The sequence below is a fragment of the Malaclemys terrapin genome, chromosome 1, assembly GCF_027887155.1.
Source record: "Malaclemys terrapin pileata isolate rMalTer1 chromosome 1, rMalTer1.hap1, whole genome shotgun sequence".
In the NCBI taxonomy this organism is placed as follows: Eukaryota; Metazoa; Chordata; order Testudines; family Emydidae; genus Malaclemys; species Malaclemys terrapin.
Window position 1 is genome coordinate 305,906,142 of NC_071505.1, and position 27,620 is coordinate 305,933,761.

The following is a 27,620-nucleotide window of genomic DNA, read 5'->3' on the forward strand; positions in this document are numbered from 1 at the left end:
CCTCTCTCCCTCATCCTGTTCTCTCCTGTATGGCAGAAGCATACAGATCGAGTCAGGAAAAGTCAGAGATGAGAGAAGTGATTCCTCATTTAAAAGATAATTCCTTAGAAATCATAATTATCTGCAGAAGTGAAGCTTTTTTTAATATTGACTCACAAGGATATTTTAAGTGTTATATACAACTATTAAAATGAGATACCATATGTTAAATCTTATTTCGTGCTGCAAATTCATGGCCAAACCCTATCTATCTTAACTGCCCTAAATAAGGTATGCACTATTCTGCTCTTGTTAACCCAGAAGGTAAGCCCTAGGATGCACTATCACCTTATAAGGGGAAGTCTCTGCTTTCAAATCCCCCTTTCAAGCTGAATTTGAGTAGCATTTACATAGGTTGATCTTGTAAAACAGCAGCTACGAAAATGGTAAAGGAACTCTGCAGAACACCCTTGAAATGTTACATTATTTTGCCTACTATTTAAAACAGACATCAGGAATCTGGATAGTTTGACAAATAATCCAGTAATTTATAGGTATTACTCCTGTGGTCCAGAAAACTGAATGTATTTTATTTTCACCTTTCTAAATTAAACACAAAAATGCACATTGAAACAGGGGAAAAAAAATAAGATTAACTTTCATTAAAAGATTCTGTGAAAGATCAACTCTTCCAATTAAATAACCAATTGAGAAAGTTAAACAAGACTAAAAATCTTATTCAACAGCCACAATGAAATGTAAGATAAATACTTCAGATTTTCAATGTTCAAGTACAGTCAGTGTGCAAATAAACTAGTTTGAAAATATAATTTAATAGTACTTTGTATGAAAGCTGATGTACAAAATTCTCAAAATGTTAAAAACAAATATTACAACAATTCAACAAGTTTCAAAGAGAGTTTCATCAAAATGAGGTAAATCTATGTCACCTGCTATTGAGTTCAACATTGCAGAGGAGAACAGGTCTTCAAGAATATCTTCCTTTGTGGGACTTTCAAAGGAAAGTCTTTTCAAGCAGGATTTGTTCATTAGTGAGTCTGTATGACCTTCATACTTGCTTTCTTTTACAGGACTGTAATAATTATGGTCTTCGCTTGCCACAGTGACGCATGTGAGGTTGGTTCTCTCGCTATGCACTGGTGCTGCAGCACTGCTATCCACCATTTCCAAATATCTACACTCATCTTCATCTTTTGGAAGCTCCGAAGAAGCAACAATCGAAGTAGGAGACAATAAGTCTGCTAAAAACTCTGCATTACTCTGGCTACTGCATAGTGACATATTGGAGTTTGTATTATACACAGATTCACTATCTGCAACATCAATCTGATACTGCAGTTCCTTCAATAAATTCTGTACTGATTCACTTTCATCATGAGATCCAAATTGTAAGATATCTTCTACATCTCTATTTGGAGAGCTTCCATTACACATCTGAGTTTTTGCCAGCCTATCAAGTGAAGCCAACTTGTTCTTTTTAGCCTTCAGTTTTTTAAGCAGTTTTAAACGAAGTTTGTGAGTTTGGGCATTTGATTCTTTATCTTTCACATCAGATTTGTGATTTCCATTTTCCCCATGGCTAGGTTTGGAATTAAAGATGGGGGTGTTGGGCTGAATTACTGTACTCCAGGTGCCCAAAGAGCTTCCAGACTTATTCAAAGTTGGACCATCAACTACAGGGTTTACTGCAGGTAGACTAGCATGTACAGAAGGACCAGTGATGTTTGTTAACAAAGGAGGAAGATTTCCACCTTGACAAACAGCTGATTTAGGCGCCCCCTCAGTAGTTGTAGTTTTGCTTGTACCTTTGGCTTGAAAGCCACCAAAATTTGCTGCCCCCTTAGTAGGGAGATGCAAGTCAGTAGCTCTTAGTAAAGGATTTTTGTAACTTTTCTTATGATGGGCTGAGGCACTTGAAGGCATGAAGGTATTATGCTTGCTTAATAACCCCTTTACCCAACTTCCTATAAATCCTCTCCTTTGATCTTTATGCAAAGACTTGGAGGAATTATTTGTAGCAGACAAAGTTGCAGCTTGAGAGTCTGCTCTAATTTTGCTTGTGTTTCTGGTGTTAGAGGATTTCTGCATAACATTCTCCATTAATGGTAATTTCTTATTCTGCAAGAGTTCTGGATTTAACAGGATATTCTCAGTGTTGACTGGGCTAGCTTTGGTCTCTGCCTCTTGAGCGTGTGATGGCGTGGACGAGTCATTACAATGGTTTGTGGGAACGGCAGATGTAGTATGCGCTAGGTTCAACGGTCCTAGATGTAAGGAAATACAGGCATTTTCAGATGGTGTGCACATGTTGCTGGAGGTAGTCGGACTGCAAACATCTTCTGTACATGGAGTTTGATCTGAACAAGCTGACCCCTGCTCTTTCAGCAAGCCTGTTTCAGCAATTAAGTTATTTCCCACTATCTGTCCGTTGTCCAGTGGTTTACCTTCAGAATCAACTTGAATTTCTACAAGTGTCAGAGTTATAATATCATCATCTGCCAAATTTTCTAAGCCAGAAAGCAAGCTATTTTCATTCTCTCTGGCCACTTTTTGTTGTTCTTTAGCAGGAATGCCCACAATCTCCTTTTCGTAACATACTGTAGTTATTTTGTCTACGGCATTATCACTATCACAATGTAACACTAGAGAAGAACTTGACTGTACATCATTAAGAGGAAGATTTTCAGATTTTACACTTTGGACCTTTGAGCAAATTTTATCTGGCACTTGGGATGCTTTCCTTTCCCAGATGACAATGTGAATCTCTGAAACAGGAACTTCAAATCTCTCACGTCTTTCACAATATGGACCTTTGATGTCATCGCATTCAAGCCAAGTTTCTGAAAAATAAAAAATGAATAGTTTAGAGGCTCAAAGATGCACAATGGCCATTGAAACTCAGATCATTCTTTTTGGGTCTCAAAACACCCATTTTATGTGACTTATATGACAATGCTACTACATACACCCTGGTGAACAAAGTTGATTTCTTTGTTCCATTACTTTCCCCAAAGAAAAGTTAGGGGTCTTTCACTCTGTAACTAGGCCACTTGCAGCAACAGAATTCACTATTAGGTCCTAGTAACATGACTAAGATGGAAAGTAACTCCTTTTCCTTAGCCACACTGATGCTCTTGGCCTAGATAGTGATACTGACATCCTGTTTGAGAATATCTGGACAGACCTGACATACAGACCTCTCTCATTAAGAGTTAATTTGGGGAATTATTTTTCATAAAGATATGGGGAAGGGGCTTAAGGGAGAAACTGATCATATTGATAATTCCCTCCCAACCATCCCAACAGTTACAAAATGATTACAATGTTGTTTTTAGTACGGATTCTAAAGAGATACACCCTAGGTGTAATGTGCTGCATAGTGTACACAGCAAAAGCTGTGCACAGGCTCGCTGGTTTGAATCCAGCTAGCGTGGATAACAGCAGCACTGGAGACAGCACAACATGAGTTTCAGGATAGGCTAGTGAGCAGAGTATGTACCCAGGGGCTATGCCAGACTTGTACAACCTGCACTGACGTGCACACTGAGCTGCTTTCATCATTACTGTTACCCACACTAGCTGGATTCAAGCTAGCTTAGGTAGGCTAGCCTGTGGACAGCTTTTGTTGTGTAGACATATCCTACATTTATTGATGGTTAGTGGGATGTTTCTCATCCTCTCTTTTCTTCATGCAACTCTGGCAGTTCAATTTAAGTAGACAACTTTTCAGCTGACCAGGATGTTTTGATTAAAATGGTGATCGCTTCTCTCTCCTTCCTCTGTGGAAGCAGGTTTCCATAAAGACCAAAATAATCTCAACTATTTTTTCTCTTTGAATTTTGGGAGTTCCTTCTGGGTTGTACTCTATAGTTCAACAAATCAAAACAGCAACTTACTAGTTACTCTTAAAAGAATTGCAAAATTCAGGAGGAGGAAGAAACTGAGCATTGACAGCACTGCGAGTCCCATGGGAACTTGCTTTTCCCATGAAGAGACATCTGGTATCTGTAACGGTAGCTTGCCCCTTAAAGGCTGGAGGCCTAGGGCAGCCAACCTTGATTACTGAAGGAGACACACCTGGGAGAGATCATGTGACTGCCCTATAAAAAGCAGAAGGGGGAAGCTCAGGAAGCTGCATCAGACTATAGCAAGTGAAAGGCTTCGGCATTGAAGACCCTGACACTGGGGAAGTTGAGAAGTCAGAGCCAGGAAAAGCCTGGGAATGACTGCTGACTGAGGACCCACCTCTGGGAAGGAGAGTGGGGGACTCCCTACCTAAGACAGGGGAAAGACACTCAACTGGGATGGGCCTGGAGGACCAGTGTGTACCCAGAGGACTGAATATATTTAACCTCCAGAAGGGAAGAGTTTGGGTTGTGTTTTGAGTTTGAGGAACCAATGAGAGAAATTAAGGCAGGGCACCTGCACAGCAAACTCTTGTCAGAAGGGGGCGTTCAGGAGGCAGCCAACCCTACTACAATACCCATGTAATCTGAATGCCCAAAAGAACTAACAGTGTGCCCAGATTATGTTTCTTGTAATTTTACCAAAGTTTGATGAGAAAATGATCATGTCCAATTGCCTTTTTCCAATGAAGTTATCAGTAAGCATGGCAGCAAATTACTGAGTTAGTCAAATCAGTTTTTTTAAAAAAGACCAAAGAATGTAAATATATTTGCAAACATTTAATACCTAATTTAGATTATACACAAAAGAAAACCTTAAGATAGTACAGTGATCATTATAACCCCAAAATTAGTAACAGAGGCAGCTTTATCTATGATGAGGATAATAAAGTTGTAATAGTCACCATCAGGATTCAAAACCCAGGTTTTGAAGTGTTTTGGATCTTGTTGATACTGAATAACAGTTGTTATTTGGTAGAAATCTCCTTCAAATTGAAATGAATAGTTCTTCAGCTTGTTATGTGGTAAGCCTTCTACGAAATGTATCATCAATATTGAGGGTACTCTATGATAAAGATACAAAGCATCTTATTGGAATAAAACAGTGGCTCAAGGTATTAATGAAATCACAAACAATGCATTTTGAGAATGGTAGTTATCTCAGTGCATTACTGTTCTACTGCTGTTTATTAATCTAAGATTGCTTTACAAATTATACACAAATGGCTGGGAGCACACAGGAACAGGGCACTCAGATTTTAATACATAATTCCACTTTGAAATAAGCTTTTAGTGAAATAGAGGTGTCATCTTATAGCTTAATTTGCTATGGGGGAAAACCTATAAAGAAAATGTTTTTTGGGGACAAAGACAGAATAATAAGACAGTTCTGCCAAACCTGGAAGGCTGACAACCACAATTCAGACTAAAACATTGAACATTATAAGGTGGTAGTTTTATCATCCCTCAATACCAGATCCTCTGGAAAGACTGATATTCAGTGTTGGGCTTTACAACTTGGCTCAAATGTCTGCTTAGTGCGTTAAGCTGAACAAAAATACTCCACGTATATTAAAGATTTTTAACCACAACATCCCTGAGAATTTTCAGAATCATCTCAAAGCTGGGTACTTAAACATTTAGTGGAAACTTGCTGAACATGTCAAAAAAGGTGACAGAATGTTGACATTAAGTTTATCATGTGTAGATTTAAACACTAATGCTCTAGTTTAGATTCAAGATCTCAAGTGGTTCAAACTTACTTTTCCAAAATCATTTTTCTTCTTTGAGATTTATCATTACAATTATTACATGGAGCAATATGAATAGCGTTAAGCGGGTGCCAGTCAGGGATTATATTTGTAAATGTTGTTAGTGTCTTTCTACACCTGGAAGGAAGAAAAAATAAAATTTGATCAGTTGTCTACCTGACATACTCAAAAAAAAAAAAAAAAAAAAAAAGTACAGTACTAGCATTTACCAGAAAGAGAGGTGGCAAATTAACAGGCTACATGCAATGTCCACTTACACCTGGCACAATCCCACTGACATCCCTGGCACTGCAGTGGCTTAATATAAACTGAATTTGCCTCAATCTGCTAATCCATATCAGTCATCTTTTATACGGACTATAATAAAATGGAACAATGTATTTTCTGCCATTCATCTGTTCGCCACTTTGAATCTCAATTTTTTATACTCAAATGAAACATGGCTTTAAAGAAATTCCTGAACGTGTTTTTACAGCACCATTCAGGACACTCTGACATGTAACACTAAATACAATTGCCATTTAGATGACCTGGAGGAACCTCACCACACCTGCCTTCTAACATTTTAAAACACCAAGGAGTAGAGGACACTTTCACATTTTCCAATTATGTGAATAAGGATCAGATTTACATTTCTGACTTTATGCAATTTAGATGAATTTATTCTATTTAACCCTGAAAGACATACCTATGTATAGGTCATGTCTGGCATGCTATTCATTAGAGCAGCAGCAACGTGTGTGACTTACAGTGGTCAACATCAAAAAGTCAGCCTTTGACAACAGAATCACCAGTTATTTCTCTTTTTTTACACATAGGATACTATTGTGTCATTAGCCATTATACCATACACCACCTGGAAACTATTGACAAATGCTGGCTCTTTAAAATGGTGACCAAATAACTTCACCATCACAACTCTTCCTCGCCTACCAAATGTACACACTTTGTGCACAACAGTGGTTTGAAGAAAATTAAGTGAAGACTGAAAGTACAATAATACATGTAAATAAATGTAAAAACCTAACCTGTCTTGGTGGCTGTAGCCACAATGTAAACATTCAAACACCCATGAAAAAGAATGCAGGAAAAGTGTCTCGACTTGGGGATCCTTTCGTAAAAGCAGAGGGAACGCAAATACTGGACTTTCCTTCTTACCTTCAAAGGGAAAAAAAAAAAAGAGAATGTTTGCAACTACACAAAAAAAGAGGGAAGACAGGATTATACCTCAGAATGCTACGTCAACTTGCAAGGCTATAATCTCATCCCCACAGTAAATGAGATATGACTGGAATAACTTCATGGGTACAGCTATGGTTACCAAAAGAATAATACACCCCCTTAAACTTTAAACTCTGAAAAACATGGAGATCAGCTGAATGGAGAAAAATGAGAATCTGCACAAGTCTGAATTATGCTCTTCACATGTGACATGCCGCCTTAACTCTGAATTTTATTTCCAATATTATGAAAAAATAATGAACATATGCAATTGACGACCATTTGCCAATTTAAGCCAAGTTGCTGCAAGCACTTTCCAGAGAACAGGAGGCTGTCAAGCCACACAAAGCCTAGAATGGGGAGAACTTTGCTGCTCTGCCTGCTTTCTGCTGCAGAGCATCCTAAAGAGCATTCATCAACAGTTCTGTACAATTGGAGAGCCAGGGGAAAGGATCTACCCGACTCTAGGCACATGCTGTTCTGCTGTAGCTGTGGATCTCAGGAAACATAAGCTTTCCTAAAACCACTGCAGCTTTATTTTTTGCAGTAAATTACTTTTACTATGTTTCCGTGTCTTACAGAGCGTTCCATGCGCTACCACCAGATCTCCCAGGGACCCTAGGTTATCCAAGTATCTGTTCTCATATTTTAATGTGCTTGTTTAAATTTATGTGCCCGACTTGTATCACAGCACCTGTATTTGTCATCCTCATCACACGTCTTCCCCATTCCATTTCTTTCCAGTGTTTTTTCCAGTCAAAAGCTCTAAAATTACTGTAACTAAAGTATCAGAGGAAAAAGATTTCACTGCTTTCTCAGCATGGTTACTTGGTGAATTTGACAGTACTATGTATAGTCAGTTTCAGTGCTTTTTTGATAGTCTGCTGCACTTTCTGTCTCAAGCACTAATAGAATTACCATTCCCAATCAGCGGCAGTCATTGTCATTAAGTATAATTAACCCTACAGAAAGTCCCTGGAGGCCATCCCACTTAAGCAGAGTACATTACAGAATGACAACCGCCCACTTCCAAAGAAAAAGCACTCTTAAGATCTTGAAGTTATAATCTTTTCCTACAGATATACAAGTATTAATGTTACATACTATTCTCACTTTTCCCCCCCACTGCCTAAAAATAACATTTGTAGGAACTTAGGAAGTGTTTACACAAAGAGCTCCCCCACTCCCCAAAGATGAATAAGTGTTCTAGTCATACAAGAAACAGGCTTTTGCCTTTTGCAAATTAAATTTCTGCTGCCCTTTGCACAACCAGAAGTGTTTTTCATCTCTGCATGCACTTTGCGGAATGATTCCTGTGGGCCTGTAGGTATAGGGACTATAGGAAAGAAGGGAACAGAGATAAGATACCAAACAGCTGCTCACTAAGTGATGGAGTGTGAAAGATACCAACAATTAACTACATCAACAAATTGGTTGTATTGACTGTCTTATGGAATGCATTTTAAGTATTGACAACAGCAATCTTTGCATTTATAGAACTGGAAAATAAAGACTAAATCGCTTAGTAATTACTTACCCAATTCACACTTAAGCAGGGGTTGAAGTTGAGCAAATATCGTATTTCTGATTTCATTCAGATGCGACTCAGCTTTTGGAAGAACGTCTAAAACAAAATCAGCAAAAAAAAAAAAACATTCATATTATATACCAAATACGCAAATCAATTCTCTGCAAACCAAGGCATTTTCTATTAACATTTGTTTACCCACAACATTTGAATGACACTTAACAGTTAAAGTTCTTTCACATAGGTGATTTGCAAAATTTACATCAGAATATGGAAAGCTAACTAACGACTTAAAGGAATCAAATTTCTACTATGATCTACTCAATGGAATATTTTAAATTAATCCGGTCTATAACGTGTAAATATGTAAATTCATGTGTAATCTAAATAAACAATCAAGCAAAAAACAATGTCAAGATTAAGGCTATGTCTACACTAGCACTTTTGTCCATATAATTTACATTGCTTGGGGTGTGAACAACAACACAAACACCCCTCTGAGCAACGTAAGTTACACCAGCAGAAGCGCTGTGTGGACAGCGCTACGTCAGCAGGAGATGCTCAGTTTACCATAAAACAATGAAGACATTTTAATGCTCGTGTCCTCAGATTAAGTGGTAGATTTCTTGAAGAACATGGTTTTCAAATTTTTTTTTTTTTTTGAAACTCAAGACAGATTTTTTGTAGGTTCTCAAAATTAATTCTGTACTCCAAGTGCTTCAAATTTGAGAAGGGCATGCTATATTTGTTATATAGAACAAATGCTGCTTTGAGTGCAAAACAGAACTCAACCTTAACTTTGGAGTCAAGACCAGAGCCTCCATAATTAAAGTGAGGACTTCAAACAGTCTTAGAAACTATTTCTTCATTAAAATCTTTATATACATAAATATATAGCTAAATTGAAATATAGCTAAAGTCCTTCCCCTCCCCAATGCTCCAGGCACTTCTGACAGATCTTTAAAAACAATCAATAAAAAGTAATAGATATAGCTTCCCTTCTCCACCAAAGGTGAAGTAAATTGATGGGTTTTGCCTTGACCAACAGGTTCAAGTCATTACAGACATGGGAGCAAGGGAGACAGTAAATTCAGAGCCAAGGACCCCTCCTGGGGGGGAGAAGAGAAGAAGATGTTGGCTGGACATTCCTTCTTTTAAACCAAGGGGGCTCCTACTCTAATACTTCCCTGCAAATGAAGTAGTACCACACATGTAGAGAGTATCTAAAGTAGGCAGGTCTCTCATGTTATCAGACTTAATAGGTTAACACCAACCAACACTTAAGATGTCCACCCAGAAACCAATAAGCAATCACCGTAATCCTGGTGATTTCAGTGCAATTAGCGTATGATTTTTCATCTCAGATAAACAGGTATTAATACAAAGTCATTAATGTTGTTTCATTCTTTCAAGCAATCTCTCTCAAAACTACAGTACTAAGTTTTTCTTGGGTTGTCTTTTTGACAAAGATTGTGTCAATAACTGTTTTCCATTTTAACTACAGGGTCCATGAAAGGGTTGACAGGCTCTAAGTTATTTCTGGCCTGATTAGAAATAATCAGAAATTACAATCTTTCTCAGGACCACCTACCAAAAAGCAGATTTTGGCCAGTTACAGCTCTGCATTAGTTCCCTGCAGGAACATCCTTTTCTTTGGTGCAGACTGCCCTTGATTGTTTCCCACTAGCTGATGACTTTTTCATTAGTTGCTCACCAGGGATAGGAAAGAAAGTCCCTGCTAATTTACAGCTTCTTAAGCTGAATCAAGAACTCACAAAATGCTTAAGGCCATATTACTAGTATTGCATGACAGGCCAACTGTTCATTTATACTGCAATATAAGCCATGTTAGAATCCAACTTTTTGGAGGTGAAGAGCTAGTACCTAATCTCAATATGCTAACCAGGAAAAAACAAGACTCAGATTTACATCAACGATGCACAGTTCACTTTCTGCTCTTACTATGATGAAGTAATCCACAAGTGAAATCTTAACTCTAAGGGCTTGTCTCCACTTATCAGGAGATCAAGGTGTGGCGATCAATCCACTGGGGGTCAATTTAGCAGGTCTAGTGAAGACCTGCTAAAATCAACCGCCAATCGCTCTCCCATCGGCCCAGCGTGCTGTAGACACCTCAATAGTCGACCTAAGGTATGTCGACAGCAGCTATGTTATTCACGTAGCTGGAGTTGCATAATGTAGGTCAATTTAGCCCTGTAGTGTAGACCTGCCCCGAGGATATGTCTACACTACAAGTGCTACAGCAGCTTTGCCACTGTAGACACTTACTCCAGTGACCACGGGTGCCGACTTTCCAATGCGCTGGGGGGTGCTCAACCCTTGGCTTTGCCCCAGGGCCCAGGCCCCACCCCACCACTTCCCACCGCATTCCGCCCTCTCCCCCCGGTGCGCCGCGTCCTCATTTCCCCCTCCCCCCCATATGCTGCGAAATAGCTGATCGTGGCGGGCGGGAGGCACGGGGAGGAAGGGGGAGATTTGTTAAGGTTTATCTGCTGTGCCAAGTTTCAAGACTGCTTACATGGATCAGTCATACCATTTTACTTTTATAAGGCTTTTTAGCATACAGTGTTTTCAAGTTTCATTTTCAATATGTTTACAGGCTTTTCACATGAACACTGTTCCTTTATTACCAGGGTTGACATCAAAATCAAATACATCAGAAGGCTAATATTAACACCAAATTTGCTGTAAGTGAATGTTTACAAGTATCCTGGTCATACCATGCCTCTTTTTTCAGTGAATCCCTTGGTTGGCCAGGTGTGTTCTCTGTGTTAACAGCTATCGGGCAAATCTTCCGCCTCCCTTGTCATCCAGGTAAATTGTATCAACCCAGACACTAACTTCCAAATTTTCACCTGCTACCAATTTCAAGGCTGGACACTCATTCTTCCCCTCAACAGGACTGGGTCCTGCCTTTCTCCTAGAGGGTTGAAAACGGAACCTCCCTAGCCAGCAAAGGATTCCTGTAAGCAGGTGTGTTCACCAACTGCAGCCCCTGTGCTAGGGACATCTACACACACTCTCCTGCATGCTTGCTTGTGGATCCACCAGCAGCTTAGAGACTGGACTCTAAACCAGAGATACCAAACAAATCCCAAGTGTCTAAGGGTGAGTTTGCCTGCGGCATCCTTTTGGGTTCAGCCATAAAGCTGTTCTGCTCTGAAAAAACAGTAACCAATCTCTCCTCAGACCCTGAGGCCTTGGCTACACTGGCAATTCACAGCGCTGCACTTGCTGCGCTCAGGGGTGTGAAAAAACACCCCCCCGAGCACAGCGCTGTAAAGTGCCAGTGTAATCAGCACCTGCAGCGCTGCACGCTCGCTCACAGCGCTGCAAGCTATTCCCCTCGGAGAGGTGGAGTACCGCGGCAGCGCTGTGAATCCGTGAGTGTAGCCAAGGCCTGAGTTACAGACTAACTCAAAGAATCAGCATGGAGAACACGCTGGCCAAGCCCAGCCATTTTCTAACAATTTTTTCCCCATCTGAACCTTCTCTAGGCTTCAGAGTAACAGCCGTGTTAGTCTGTATCCACAAAAAGAAGAACAGGAGTACTTGTGGCACCTTAGAGACTAACAAATTTATTAGAGCATAAGCTTTCGTGGACTACAGCCCACTTCTTCGGATGCATATAGAATGGAACATATAATGAGGAGATGTGTGTATATATATCTCCTCATTATATGTTCCATTCTATATGCATCCGAAGAAGTGGGCTGTAGTCCACGAAAGCTTATGCTCTAATAAATTTGTTAGTCTCTAAGGTGCCACAAGTACTCCTGTTCTTCTTCTCTAGGCTATCCACACTGGATCTTCCTAAAGTAAGGTCAGTGGATTTATATCCCTCAGAAAGACTCTGGCAGTTAGGAACTGAAACAAGTCTCCCAAAGGAACTGTTGCTTTCTCTATACAGTGATTCACCTTGAGTTACTCAATCAAATCACTTCCACACCCATCAGTTACAGAAAACTGCTTGTAAAGATTTCTCTCTTCAGTAATCTTTCTAAGGGCTAGTCTACACTGACAATGCTAAAGCCCTGCCGTGGCTGTATGATCGGGGCACAGCGCTCCTAAAAAAACAAAAACAAACAAAACCCCCCCATCTCAACAAGGGTCCCAGCACTGGGGCACCGTTTACACTGCGCGGGGGTGGGGGTGGGGGAGTTTCACACCCCTGAGCCAGAAAGTTGCAGTGCTGTTAATTGCCAGTGTAGACAAGCCCTCAGCACAATCCATCTTTTATCTGCTCTACAAAAGCATTGCTCTGTGGAGCCACAACAAACTCCTTCTGAGTTTTGCTTACACCCAGAATCAACTTTGGCACATTAGAGGATTTTCACAACTCCCTTTCAGACAAGTGGCTAAACTCCATGGTTGGAGAGACTCTTTCCCTCTGCAGCTTTCCTCACCGGCAATATGCAGGTTATCCCACACAAGCTTAGGAACACTTTCTTTTTGGGTTTCAGTTAAATCTAGAACCACCTCTGAGACAACTGAAATATCCTCAGCCATCATAGGCTGAGAGGCACCTTCTGTCTGCTCCACAAACGAAGGACTGGAGGTACATTCTCCTTCATTAGGCACATTACTATTTGCAATGTCAGTGTTCTCCACACTGGTAACAGGTAAGGTATAGGGATACTCATGTTCCACTAACCTCGCCTTCCCAAACTGCTGATTAGACAAAGCCATCAGCTCACAAGGCTGCCTATGCTCATCTAAACTTTCTTTGCCTTTCTCTCCCTTATCCCAGCACCCATGGCTGTTTGCAGACAAATACTGGGAGAGTGGAGCGCTTCCTTAACAGGCTGGTTGCTACTCCCAATGGACAGACAATTGGAGACAGTTTCTCCCTTAACAGATAAACTGCTATTTTCCACAAGCAGCGGCTCATCATACTGAGCTACTTTAAGCAAAACACTTCTACTTGGTTCAGGCTTTACTTCTACAAGCTTCAGTTGCCAGCAATCCATCAACCACCAAAAATCTACCCTCACCTTCCTCAATCAGGGTTTCAAACTGACCATCAACATTAATCTGCTCTAAAGAAATCGTTTTCCTGAGCTTCTTTCTGTGCTTCATCTAATCCCAAACTCACTCCTGAGATCTTAGACAGATATTCAGAAATTTCTTCACCATATAAACTGCTTTTCTGACTGGACAAACTGCTATTTTCCACAATCCCCAAGGCTAGAGAGACTCTCTTCCTTGTTATAGCATACCTAGTTACATACAACTGCTTAGAGTCATATACCCCCTCTTCACAAATCTCCCTGTTAGTTACAGATGATAGTGGATTTACCTTCAGACTTTTCCTGGGACTGGGTTATGACATTACCCTGATTAAACAGTTACCACATCATTATTAAATATACCAACATCATTAGAAACTGGCCTTTCGGAATGTTACAGTTTCTGCTGTTCTTTTATCACTTCAATTTGGAGTTTAAGTCTGGCAACTTCAGTCTCAGCTTGCAGCAGCTCCATTCGCCTCCTTGAGATTCTCTCTCTCCAGCTCGCCTGGCTCTCTCCTTGGCTTCTTTTTTCAGCTGGGCCAAGGCTTGCTTCTCTTGCACCTCAAGTTCTACCATTTCTCTCTCATGCTGAAGATGCTAACTCTCTCACGGCTTGCAGTTTTGATTGTGGATCACTAATTGTGACTAACTTAAAACTCAGAGTGTTAAAGGTTAAAATTCCAATTTTGGAATAGTGTGGGGTTCTGATCCAAAACACAAATGATCTGGTTCTGTGGATCCTGGCCAGACTAAGCCAACATGACCCGATGATGCCTGGGGCAGCCCTCACTGGAAATGCCAAGGTCAGGATAGGCTGCAAAAGGGAGAGTGGATACTCCTAAGACTGGTAGGTAACACTGAAGTTAAACGCCCCGACCAATCACAAACTGTGCTTCTGATCCTCCACACTGGTTATCAAGAAAAGAAATCACATAGCCCTCTTATTGCATTCCAGTTCTCTGGCTCCCAATCAGCACCTAGGTCCAGTATAGTGAGAAATTAACAGATTCAAAAATTTTATTAAGATTATGTTAAAAAAAAATAGTGAACAGAGTTTGAGCATAGAAGTTTCTGGTTATCAGGGAATAACATACAGATTATCGAGGGTGAAAAGTTTGGTTTAAGATAAGGTGGCATGAAAAATACATAATCTGCAATAACCCCGATTGGGAGTAAAAGCTTGATGGGTCAAAGTAAAGACATTGAGATATGAGGGTATGAAGTTCATAAAGTGGCTATGTTCAGGTGTGGATTATAATGAGTGGATATGATGAGGAGGATGGATTGACCCTCATTTGGTGAGATTTAATGTTCAGGGAGTTTATGGTTCCAGTTTATATGATCCAACGGAGGAGGTCACTTGGTCCCTTTCTCGTAGTGGGAGAACGATGTCACTCTGGCTCACGCCTTCTGGTACTGTCGGTGGCCGGTGATGTGCTCAATGTAGATGTCCCTGGACCATCGGATGGCGTCCGAGACCATGAGGCGCCACATGAGACGTGCGTAGCATCGACCAATCCCGCAGGACCGCAGCACACGCTCGTTGCAGGGGTCCCAGGCACCCAGGGCTCCGACAATCAGGGCGCCCATCTGCAGCTCATAGCCCTTTGCTCTCAGGGTGTCAGCCAGGGGGGCATACTTTTCCAACTTACGAGCTCGGGCTTCGCGAAATGCCGGGGTTTTAAACCCTGCTCACATATACAAAAATGTTCTTCTGACCCCAAAGTGTCAGCCACATTACCAGGTCAGTATAGGTTTGAATCTTACCCAAAATACCACACTGCCAGCCAATCCTTTAGTGTCTAAAACTAAAGGTTTATTATAAAGAAAAAAGAAGATAAGGTAAAAGATGTTAAATGGTAAAGCAGTCACATACATACAAAGACTTCAAAGTCCTTATATCAGGTTCCTAGCAGTATTGGTGAGTTTGAAAGTCACTCTGGAATACATCTACAGCTTGGATTGGTCATTCAGTCCTTTGTTCAGAGCTTCAGTTTGCGGCAAAGTTCCTCCAGAGATAAGAAGTAGGATTGAAGACAAAATAGAGAAGATGCAGCTGCCTTTGATAGTCTTCTGCCATGCAGCTTGTGCTTCCTTTGTTTCAAACACAAGCGCCCAGCACATGGCTTGGAAGCCTTTTCTGTCCATAGGAATGCCCATGCATGCCTTGCTAAGTCATGCGGTGTATCCCTTGCCTTCTCTCAATGGGTCAGTTGTATAGCTGATGGTCCTTAATGGGCCATTAAGCAGGCTAGGCAATGCTGATGCCGAACTGTCTGGGGGTGTCACCCAGAAGCATAGCACAAATTTAAAATACATACATATCTATAATTCATAATACAAAAGGTGATACAAACATTAACAAGATCATATATGGCAAATTATAACTTTTTTCAGATCTTACATGGCATATCTGGCATAACTCATTGCGATTTTTCAATATTGGTATTCTTAATATCCTAAAGTGTCCCCAGATTTCATACAGCGCCACAGCGAGGTTGATGGAAGAACTCCTCCATCAACATAGCTGCACTGACACGGAGAGAGATGGACCTAACTAAAATCACACAGGGCATGAAATTATTCACAGCCCTGAGCGATGTAGCCAAGATGACCTAACTTTGAGGTGCAGACCAGGCCTCAAATAACTGCTTTTAGAGATGGTGCATATTCACCCTTACATAATGTGCAGAGATGCCATCGCATAGTTTCACTAGTTACTGAAGACCAAGAAAATTACATCTTTATCTTGAATTCTATAACAATTGCAGCTCACCCGTGGCAATCTTGAAATAGAAAGGAATGAAAACTTCTGCTTACACTATTAAATTCCTCTGCATACTTGTATCAATATTCCTGTACATTCAAACTATTTTGAAATAAAAAGAAATAGTGACAAAGTTACTCACCTTTTAGCTTATTTGTTTGGCAGGCATTCAAGAGTGCAGTCGCTTGGTTATATTTTGTAAACAGCCTCTGGATTACAGATTCTTCAGTGCAAGCTTCAGTCACAGCAATCCTTAAAGTTTTTAAGTGTACCAGTGCTGACAGAATACAGTCTAACCAACATAGAGCATATATGTTCCTCCACTGAAGACACAAATGCCCCATGAACAATGAAGGTTTATTTTCTGCATGCAAGATTTCAGATTTTATTGAACCAAGTTCAGAATTTGGCAAAAGTTCTGTTTTGGAATTAGAGTCAGGACTTTCTTGTGCACCACCAACAGTAATAGCAGTTGCCAAGTCCACATTATGCTCCAGAGACTCAGTCGTCCTATTATGTTTCTGCTGATCATCCTGTGATAAATCAGGTAGGCATGGCTGGGCCACAGATAAATTATATCCATTACACTTGAGAACAAGATCAGTATTTAAAGTGTGCTCAGCATCTATCAAATTGTTGTTAGTCCTAGCTTGTTTTGAACATGATTCAATGGGGGAAGCTGTAGGACTGATTTCAAAAATCTTCCTTTTTCTCTGAGTACACAAAGTTTGAGGATTTTCTGAATCAGCAGGAATTATTATGCTGTTTAATGGTTTATAGCCCAGAGGGTAGATGCACTGAAGGGAAGAAAGAAGATAACAGTGATGTCTATAAAGTATTTCTGGTGAAAAATTTGGAAGTTAATACAAACAGTGCAGTTCAAATAGAAGAGAATATTTGTATATTGACACATTATTAAAAATCATAGAAATCCAATATATGCATTAAGGACTAGAAGTGCATTTTGTCTGATAGCGCTCTTTATAGAGTGATTGCGTACTAACAGAAGGTAACTTGATTAATGGAAATAACCAATATAAGACTCTCCATTAGCCCTAGTTCTCTTCATTTCACCCTCTTCCCCACAGACCTCATAATATTCCCAGGAAAGGATCCCATCTCCTATATCCCAGCTAATTCGTAAGGAGGAGAACTCTATTCCTGCAGACCTTCAGAAGCTGAAAAATTACTCTCAAGCCCTTTGCTCTTCCAGTCCCATCTTATGGGTATTTAAAAAGAAAACCAGAATTTACAACTTTAATGTGAAATTATATCTGAGGGTACATTAAATTAACTTATGGGTAACAATCCTCACAAGATCACTGTAGCTTGTGAAGGAACAAAAACCACCCCCACCCCCACAACTCCAACCATATCCAACTATTAAAAAGTAAGAATTCAGCTAAACTTAAAACAAAAATACTTGGAAGAATGCACATCTACAGTTTTCCAAATGATTTGCAATCCACCCCCTGCAGATACAAGCCTCCCATCTTCCCTCCTGTGTGTTGGAATACTGGAAATGTGGAACACAAAACAACAGCTTTGTAATTTGTTTCATACATACATCTTTAGTACTAAATAGGATGCCTTGTCTCAAAGTACCCTTTGCTCTTTTCATGCAATTCCTGTAGTTTCAAGAACTGTGCCTAGACAGTTAGTACATAAAGACATGCTAGCTCTGTCTAATCATATATGAATAATTGTGTAGCATATGAACTCACAGGGGCCTGATTCTGAGACGTATTGGGCTGTGGGCATCATTTGAAAGATAGCAAGTGCTCAGATTTAGAGGATGGGGTTGCTAAAAGAAAGGTCTATAGACAATCCAACAACATAGAAAAATGATATAATACCTGTGGATTTTCACAAAGGAAAATAGACTCTTGAAAACTAATGCGGTAAGTTCGTAAAGCTTGTATCTGGCCCTTCTCTTTACAGGCTGGGCAGCACTCATCTGACGTTACTTCAGCAGAATTACAGTTCTAAAAAATAAAGTGCATACAATAATATGCTGTTCCTAAAAAGTAAGGTATAAATGACAGCACTGAAAAACAATTGTTTTTTTTCATAATGCAGAAGCTATGTATTTAAAAGTTAAACTTGATGGTTTAGGATTTGATCATAGCAAATAAAATATACAGAGGAGATGGAGAGTTCTAAATTAGTTTTTCTCCTGGCTATCATTTTAAGTAAAAGTTTTCATAAGGCATTTTGTGTTAAAAGCTTATGTATTGAAATGGTGCTCATTTTATTTGCACTGAACAAAAAGTTATTCACTGCCAGTGAATATAAACTCTGAACTCTCAGACAAATCACAGATCAAATGCTTTTGAAAATAACGCCAGTAAACAAGTTCAATGAGATAAGTGTATTTAAAACAGAACAATCTTTCGCCATTGCTATAAGATTTCCGTGGAAAAATAATTTTGTAAATTAATTTGTAAAATTAAGACCAATTTAAAATCTCTCAAAAATAGAGAAAAATGAACTTTGCACACATGAAAAATAAGTTTCAACTGACTTTTCCCGAATACCCCACCATGTGGAGTGCAGATATCCCTATACCAGTCCCTTGTCCAATCACTTGCAAACCATTTCCAGTCTTCTGGGAATCCATCATGCTGTGCCATTGGCTAATTTATGTCACTTGTAACATTGTCAAGACCACTAAGGATTTTTCAAAGAACTCTGAAAAATAAGAAGCGAATACAAACAGTTAAATGAAAATTGTATTAATTTAAATTTAAAATCTGAATTAAGATTAAAGCATATTTTATATTTTCTTTGAAAACCATGGTGCTTTTCCTGATTAAGATGAACTGTTGTGGGTTTATAACTGAAACTGGAAAATAAAACAGCACCTAATTGTGATGTTCACATTCATTGCAAAATAGATGAATAATTTTAGGCCATGTTCCTGCAAGCTTCTCCATGTGGCTAACCCTGAGACCCATGCAGTGCCCTACTTATTTCAGAAGTGCAGTGCTCTGCCCAAATATAAGGGTCTGCCTGCAGAGAGCAATTTGCAGGATCAGGTCCTAAGTGGGAAAGAAGGACTATTTTCTAAAGGTGCAGACTGACATCAGAATTAGCAGATGTAAAGAATTCACATTGCTGTCGCTCATCAAGCGAGGAGCATTAAAGATCTGCTACAGGTTTTCCAAATGCTAAATTTAATTTGGGTCCATAATAAACTAAGAAGTTGTTCCTCCAAATGTGACTGTTTGCCTCCTAACTGCAGAAAGCAACTCTGAGGCCTGGTCCACACTAACCCCCCACTTCGGACTAAGGTACGCAAATTCAGCTATGTTAATAACGTAGCTGAATTCGAAGTACCTTAGTCCGAACTTACCGCGGGTCCAGACGTGGCAGGGAGGCTCCCCCGTCGATGCCGCGTACTCCTCTCGCTGAGCTGGAGTACCAGCGTCGACGGCGAGCACTTCCGGGATCAATTTATCGCGTCTAGACCAGACACGATAAATCGATCCCAGAACATCGATTGCCTGCCGCCGGACCCGGAGGTAAGTGTAGACATACCCTGAATGTTGCCAATATCTGGATTTTTCTGACAGTGCAAAGTTATACTTTTACTAGTAATTCAACAACGCTACAATAATACTCCCTGTTGTAAGATGTGAGAGTAACATCTTCTATTGATATAGCATCTTTCATCTCAAATAACTTTACAAACCTTAGAGTCAATTTTTGCCTTTTTCATAAATGTAGGCAATCTCCCACAGAAGTAATTAAAATATGTTTCTATGGGCAAAGTTCAGTATAAGCCACATACACACATCAGAAAGCATAATCTAGCCCAGGGGTAGGCAACCTTTCAGAAGTGGTGTGCCAAGTCTTCATTTATTCACTTTAAGGTTTCGCGTGCCAGTAATACATTTTTAACAGGTCTCTCTAAGTCTATATTGTATAACGAAACTACTGTTGTATGTAAAGTAAACAAGGTTTTCAAAATGTTTAAGAAACTTCATTTACAATTAAATTAAAATGCTGATCTTACGCCGCCAGCCTGCTCAGCCTGCTGCCAGCCTGGGGTTCTGTTCACCTAGGCTGGCAGCGGGCTGAGCGGGGCCTGCGGCCGGGACGCCGACTGGCAAGGGGCCGGCAGCCAGGACCCCAGATCTGGGAGTGGTGGTTCAGGGGTCAGGGCAGAGGGCTGGGGGTGTGGTTCAGGGGTCTGGGCAGAGGGCTGGGGGTGTGTGGGGGTTCAATGTAGAGGGCTGGGGGTGTGGGGGGGTTCAGGGGTCAGGACAGAAAGCAGTGGGGGGTGGGAGGGTTCAGGGGTCAGGGCAGAGGACTGGGGTGCTCGGCTCGTGGGGGTGCTCCCAGCCCCCTGCCCTGAGCGGCAGGGGGCTGGAAGGGATATGCCCTGTTCCACCCCCTTCCCCAAGATCCCATCCCTACCTCTTCTCTGTCTCCTCTATGGAGCAGTGAGCATGCTGCCACTTGTCCCGCTCCCGCTGCAAGGGCCATCAGCAGGCAAGGATAGAAGGAGGGGCAGGAAAGCACCACACTGGGGGAAGAAGCGGGGGAGGGGCTGAGTGGGACTGGGGGCCAGGACCGTGGCAGGCAGCAGCATGCCACTCAAAATCGGCTTGTGTGCCGTGTTTGGCACGCGTGCCATAGGTTGCCAACCCCTGATCTAGCCCTTACGCTGACACATTTATGCAAAAAAATCACTTCATCCAGCAGTGAAATTCATCCGTATCTATGATGAAAGGTAGCAGAACACAGCAATTTAGACAAGGTCCCAGTACTGCACCCATAAAAGTTAACTAAAATTCCCTGCATTCAGTAGGTGCAGGACTAGACCAAATGTATACAAAATATCATATCCCTTTAAACTTTCCCTAAAACTTCAGGTAGGTGAAATACAACTACCTACTTTGGATTTTGTCCAGGTCAATGAGGTTAACACCCTCTCATATTCCAGGGCTATTTTTCTTTTTTAATGTCACATCTGAAACATGACATTCCAGCAGCACAGTGCCCCCCACAGCTACCATGCTGGGGCACTCATTTATTTCTGACTCCGAGGAAAAAGGTGCTACCTACTAAATCACCAACTCCACTTCCTGCAGCACCTAAGGGTTCTTTGGAGTTTCACCCAAATACCAATCCAGCCCCAAATCATTTAGCTTGTGAGGCGAAAGCTGTCAGGACCACTACTTAAAAAAAGTACAACTACAGACCATAAAAGCATTTATTCTCTATTTCAACTCCACAATAGCAGTTCTGAACACCACCACCATCAGTTATATGAAATTAAAGCATATGCATGTTGTGAAGAACGTTGGGATTAAAAATAAACAATGATCAGAAAAGTTTAAGAAATAACACATTGCTGGACTCACTCAAGGTAATATCTTAATGAATCAACAAGAGAGCAGCTCTGCTGGACTATCAAGCAAGCCAAGCTCTCAAACTCTCCATCCAATGTCATAATATTACCAAAGTACATGCTTTCACGGATTTATCATTGCTACATACAGGGGGAAAAAAAGTCATGTCAGTAATTTTCAACTGTTTACCTCCCAAGATCAATATCAAAGCCTGGAAAAATGTTAAGCAGAGCATGTACACCAAGAAAAGCTTCCTGACTGGCTCAGAGATCTATAATTATTTAGTCACACTCCCGACCAATAGCATTATCATCTTTCTAGAACCTCATCTTAAAAAAGCCCTCCAAACCTTGTAATTCTTATGAAATTCTTGACCAGACTGACAGACATCTAGATATTTCTGATTAAAGTTCAAAAATATGTATTACCACCTATTTTGGTTTGGTTTTCATCAATATTTACCCTTAGCTTAATAAATGTTGAAGTCTACCTCAGTGGAAGTCCTATTCTAATCAGTGTTCCACTTTCCTGAAAAAGCAACTTCAGGTTCAAAAGCTTCCTGTGTACCTCCTCATCCAGTACCATCACCCCCTTTAAAAAAAAGGGCACTGAAATGCTGTTTTGTAATGTACATCACTCAAGCAAATCACAACAACCCATCTCCAGCAATGATACACTAAAATGTGCAACAAACAACATGGGCACACACACTTAAGAGTGGGTACAATATATTTTAACTACAAATATCCTTTTACGATGGGGCAGGTAGAGCAAACAGAGTGGGCTCTGCAATTTTTTTTTTCTTCAAAGTGTGCAAAACAAAACAAAACAGTGTAACATCAGCAATGATATTGGAGTGGCCTCCTCATAAGATATTGGCAATTCCATGTGATAGGTTGGTGTACTGGATAAAGATTGACTGTGGCTGACATGATGCACAGTGGAAAAGAATACTTGGAAATAGTTACACTTAATGTTGTCCTAGTCTCATCATCACCTCAATATCGCAAAGACATAACTAGAGGGCACCTACATGATGTATTTTCAGACTCATGAGGCCTCATTTTTAATCCCTGGTTCTCTTTTCTTTCCTGCTCAGCACCGGCACACACCACTTGCCAAACATGATACTAGAGCTATACCTAGCTCTTCCTACACTGATATAAGCAGACCCTGCATTTAAAAAGAAAAAAAAAAAGACAAGACACCAATAAGGAGAGAGACACACTTTAAAGACTTTTTTAAAAAAAAAACAGTAATTCATAAGTCATAGTTTACATCTCAGTATATCTCAAATATATCTGCAAATAGTAACACAACCATTGTAAACTGAAATAAATATTTAAACACAAATATACGGTTTGCATTTTAAAACTATTGCCTGGATTCTTTGTTTTAGAAGCAAGACAAGTTTATTCTGCAATGTAGGATACTGAAGCTTAGTCTATACTACAGCGTTAAGCTGCCTTAGGTCAGTCTATGTCTACCTAATAATGTCAGTGTCTACACTAAAATACTGCTTCCACCGAAGTAACCCATTACACCAAAATAACTCCACCTTCACAAGAGGAGTAGCGCTTAAGTCGATGTAGTTAGGGTGATGCAATGTCTGTGTAAACAATGCATTACTTACATCAGCTGGTGCACAGAGGCCCCCCGCCCAGCCCTGGTGCTAACAGCCTGAGCTGTCAGTGCGACAGGGGCTCACAGGTGTGAGCCGCTGACTCCTGGTGAGGGATGGGGCAGGGGGAGGATGACAACCTGAGCCCTATCACCACCCAGACTCTCCTCCGCACCAATCCCTCACCAGGAGGTGTCAATCTTGGGATTCCGCCCCTCCCCCCGCCCCCAGGCAATCCCTTGACTGGGAGGTGGCAGCAGGGCTCCTGATGTCAGTCCCAGCGGTGGGAGCTCTCCCCCCGAGCCTCAGCAATGACGGTCTGAAGCCCCGCTGCCGTCTCCCAGTGACGGATTGGGGGGAGGAGAGCCCAAGCCTGGCCACCATCTGGGCTCTTCTCTCCCTCCCTCCCTCCTTCCCCCTGCCATCCCAAACTGGGAGGCAGCAGCGGGGGCCTAGCTGCAGCTCCATTTCACAGCAGGGAGCCTACAAGCTGTGAAACTGACATTCTTGTTAGTTTCATGGCTGCTATTATTTCACATTTTGGTTCTGGCTGTCAGTCCTGGAGTCTGGAGGAGGGAGGAGCACGCTCCAGCTGCCAGCCCCACATGGGTCTAACAGCTTGGGATGTCAGCCCTGGGGTGGAGCGGGCCTCCTTTTGTGAGCCCCCCCACAGACTGACAGCTGGAGCCAGAGCCCAAATGTGTAATAGCAGCAGTGAAACGGACAAAAACGTCAATTTCACCGCTGTAGGCTCCCTGCTGTGAAAGGGAGCCCAGTGCTGGCTCAGTTTCAGCTGTCTGCATGGGGACAGCTCACAGCTGTGAGCCCCATGCGTACAGCTGAGGTTGTCAGCCACAGGGCTGACTGGCTCCAGCTGTCTGTGTCCCACAATGCCCCATTTCAATCAGAGGAAGCACTCCTGGTGAGGACATGCACCACCAACAGAAGGAACAAGTGTGGACATGAACCATTGCTTTAATTACCGCAGTGGCTGTATGTCAACTCAAGTTGATTTAATTTTGTAGTGTAGACATGCTCTTAGTTGGAACGTTTCAGCCCCAGATCTACAAATTAAGAATCCCTTGCAGGCAAAGTACAAATCCTAGGCCAAGAATCTCCATCAAAGATCCCAATGACCAGTTCATCAAATATCTGACATTCTCCTCTCTACTGTCTCAAGGTTAAAAGAATACCAAGAATAAATTTCCTGCAAATGATCTTGTTATTCCTTCCTGTCCCCTCCCCCACTTTACTTTTAAAGTAATCTCCATTGGAAGGTATGGGTGAAAGGAGAGGTACAGAAAGAAAAGTAAAACCACAATTAAAGGCCCAGTGGAAAAAATTCAACACTTATACTGACCATATTAACAACAAGGAGTCCGGTGGCACCTTAAAGACTAATGGATATATTTGGGCATAAGCTTTCCTGGGTAAAAAAAAACTCACTTCAGATGCAACCAGACTCCTTGTTGTTTTTGTGGATACAGACTAACACGGCTATCCCCTGACACTGAACATATTATTAGTTATATATTCATTTTTTATGCAAAAGGAAACTGGATAATTCAATTTTTCCCCCTTTGCTTGGAACACACAAGAAATCATTTATCAACTAACATATTATGATTTGAACAAACAATATTTTAAAACATGGTCACTTCAGGAACATAACCACAATTTACTTTAAGTGCAAAACGAATGAGACTGTTATTGTTGATATTGCATAAGGTACAACACAGGACCTGTCCTATCCTGTGTACACTACAGTTCAAATAGCCTGCCACAATGGAGATTCCTTCTAGGAAAAGGCAAACACAGGTCTTGATCCTGCAAGCTATTTTGTAGATTCACACAGATTTGGGGTGGCAGGGGGGTAGGGAACTGTAATGAACTGCAGTATAAACTGGTTCACAACACCATGCAATAGTCTAAGGGCTTGTCTACACTGGCAAGTTTTGTTGACAAAAACTGCCTTTTGGCAACAAAACAGCAAGAGCACACACACTACAATGGGACTTTTGTCGCAAAAAACGTCCAGCTTTGGTGACAAAAAACTTCCACCCCAGGAGAGACTTGTGTCTTTTCCCCTCCCTTTATTGTCGACAAAGAGCCAGTGCAGACACTGCTGATTGTTTTGTGGAAAGAACTGGCTTCTGCCAGTATCCCACAATGCCTGCCCTGATGGCTCTGCTCAGTGTTTTGATCTCTGCTGCCCCGCAGGCATGTGCCCCTCCCCATTCAAAGCTCCGGGAAGTATCTGTGTGCTGTTCCCTTTGGGAAACCAACAAAGAGCAAATCATGGGAATGCTCCTGTTCTGCGCTGCACTAGGAACAGAGCAGCAGGCAGACTGCTGCTGTAGGGGGAGGGGGAGAGACTACTGTGCTGCTTTGCCATTCCTCAGCACAGAGAGCTCCCAGAGCTACTCATGATGCTGCTCTCAGCAGCTGAGGGGGCTGTGGGAGAACTTGGAGATAATTCCAAGATGCGCAGAGATCAGCTCTTCCTTCCCACAACACTGCACTATGGGATACAGACCCACAGTGCATTGCTCATCCATCGATGATGGTGTCCTCAATGTGGACATGATCTGTCAACAGAGGGAGCAAGTGTGAACACCCCTGGGAGATTTTTGTTTTGTCAACTTTTGGGTGTCGACATAAGTTTTGTCAACAAAACTTGGTAGTGTAGCCAAGCCCTCGGAAATGCTGGTACATTCTTTATGTCTACATTTAAAATGCTAAAGCGGCACAGCTGCAGGAACAACACTACCTGACAAGCCCTAAGTGTGCCCAGAAGCTCCATCTACACTGCTAAAATTGCTTGTAACATGGGAAATTATGGGATTGTTAGGACAGGCAGGGACTGAGCCTTTTATTGCCACGTCATCTAGACCTGTTCCAAGCAGGATTAGTTCACAGTGGTAAAAACAGCCCAGTCTATACAACTCAACTGCAGCTGGAGAGAACAAAGGTGGGTGATTTTGGAAAAGGGTTTAGTGCAGGCACCCCCATATTTTAGGACCCCAATCCAAGAGGTTAACAAAGAGCATCTGGACAATTCTAGCTAATGGGGTATCAAATACATTTTATGGCAAAACTGTTACGGTCAAGGTATTCTAGACTCTACCCCATCTACAACAGCCAGTGAGTGTGTTAGGCTGTGTCTTACACTGCAAGCACTACAGCAGCACCGCTATAGCACAGATACTTGCTACAGCACCAGAAGGGGTTATTCTGTTGCTGTTGTAAATCCACCCCCTCCTCCCCCCAGAGGTAGTAGTTAGATTGACTCTGTCAACGTAGTGGTGTCTATAGTCTGGCTGGGGTCAACTTAACGGTCTTTCAGGGAATGTGAATTTTTCACACCCTTGAGCAACATAGCTAGATTGGCCTAGATTTTAAGTGCAGACCAGTCCTTAGAAACTGATTTAGATGGGATTATGTTGAACAAGTTCCCTGACTTGACTTCTAGCCCAGTGTAGACTTGTCCAGAGACATGGGAAGGATTCTAGGGGAAAAGCATAATGTTATAAACTGATGAGAACATAACCGAGCCTTTACACATTAATGACAGAAACTACTAGCACCAGGATTAAACACTGTTTCAGTTGACGCAGTTTGAACGGTAAAAGCAAGACCTTGAATGTGACATGGCTATTGACAAGAAATATGCAGTCGGCATCTGAAAACACACAGAAGTAAATAGTCACATTTCAGCACTACCCTATATAGCATTGGTCTCCTGGAGCTAGGGCTGGTAACGAGCCGAAATGAGTTTATACTGGCACCAGGATAGATGCTGTAACCCAAGGCAGAGTTCCCACGCGTTCAGCAAGCCCCAGCCTGGCTTGGGAAGCTTTCCCAGAGGAGGCGCACGAGACAAGATCAGTATTTGCGGCAGGTCCCAACCTAGCAGCCGATCTCCCCCCCACAGGGGGCTGTGACCTCGGGGAGGCCCGGCAGCGGCTCCAGCTCACCTGCTCACGCCAGCACAGCTGGTCTCGGCTTTTCCCCTTCAGCGGGCGCGGCCCGCCCCGCACTCCGCGTGGCCGCCGGCGCCCATGGGGTCTGCAACCAAAGACAAGCCTTGCTCTGAGCGGCTGAGAGGCAGGGCCCCACCCCGGCGCGCGGGCGCGAGGCCGGCTCACCACAGGCCGCGCAGAGCCTGGCCGCACTCAAACGCGCGGGGCAGTTCCGGCAGCTGGCGCGGGCCCGGGCCCGGCCCCTCAGCCCCGCCCCGGCACCAGGCGCACGTGGGCCCCAAGCGGCTCCGTGGGGGGGTTGCTCGCGCCCCTCACTTACCGGCCGCTGCTGAGCGAGGCCCTGGTAGCCCCGCCCCCTACAACGTCCAGTCGCGTCCCCGGCCTAGGCCGGCCTGTGCGACTGCGCAGCTTCCGGCACGTGGGAAGCAGC

At 42.1% G+C, this 27,620-nt stretch overlaps 1 protein-coding gene across 5 annotated transcripts; it reads right to left on the bottom strand.

Annotated features, from left to right (window-relative positions):
• Positions 1–503: 503 nt before the first annotated feature.
• On the bottom strand, positions 504–27,618 carry USPL1 (ubiquitin specific peptidase like 1). 5 transcript variants are annotated; one of them, XM_054015362.1, is made up of 11 exons: positions 27,510–27,612; positions 27,185–27,275; positions 22,620–22,759; positions 18,751–18,917; positions 18,083–18,211; positions 16,369–17,023; positions 8,436–8,522; positions 6,706–6,835; positions 5,669–5,794; positions 4,811–4,971; positions 504–2,840 (listed from the first exon to the last, which is right to left on the bottom strand). In XM_054015362.1, exons 4-11 carry the CDS (start codon positions 18,847–18,849, stop codon positions 880–882), a joined length of 3,348 nt encoding a protein of 1,115 aa, XP_053871337.1. In that variant the 5' UTR covers positions 18,850–18,917; positions 22,620–22,759; positions 27,185–27,275; positions 27,510–27,612; the 3' UTR covers positions 504–879. The 5 variants fall into 5 exon arrangements, with proteins under 5 accessions (XP_053871337.1, XP_053871336.1, XP_053871338.1 ...); XM_054015361.1 differs by adding an exon at positions 25,744–25,795 and having other exon boundaries at positions 18,751–22,759; XM_054015363.1 differs by lacking the exon at positions 22,620–22,759.
• Between the last annotated feature and the right edge of the window lie 2 nt (positions 27,619–27,620).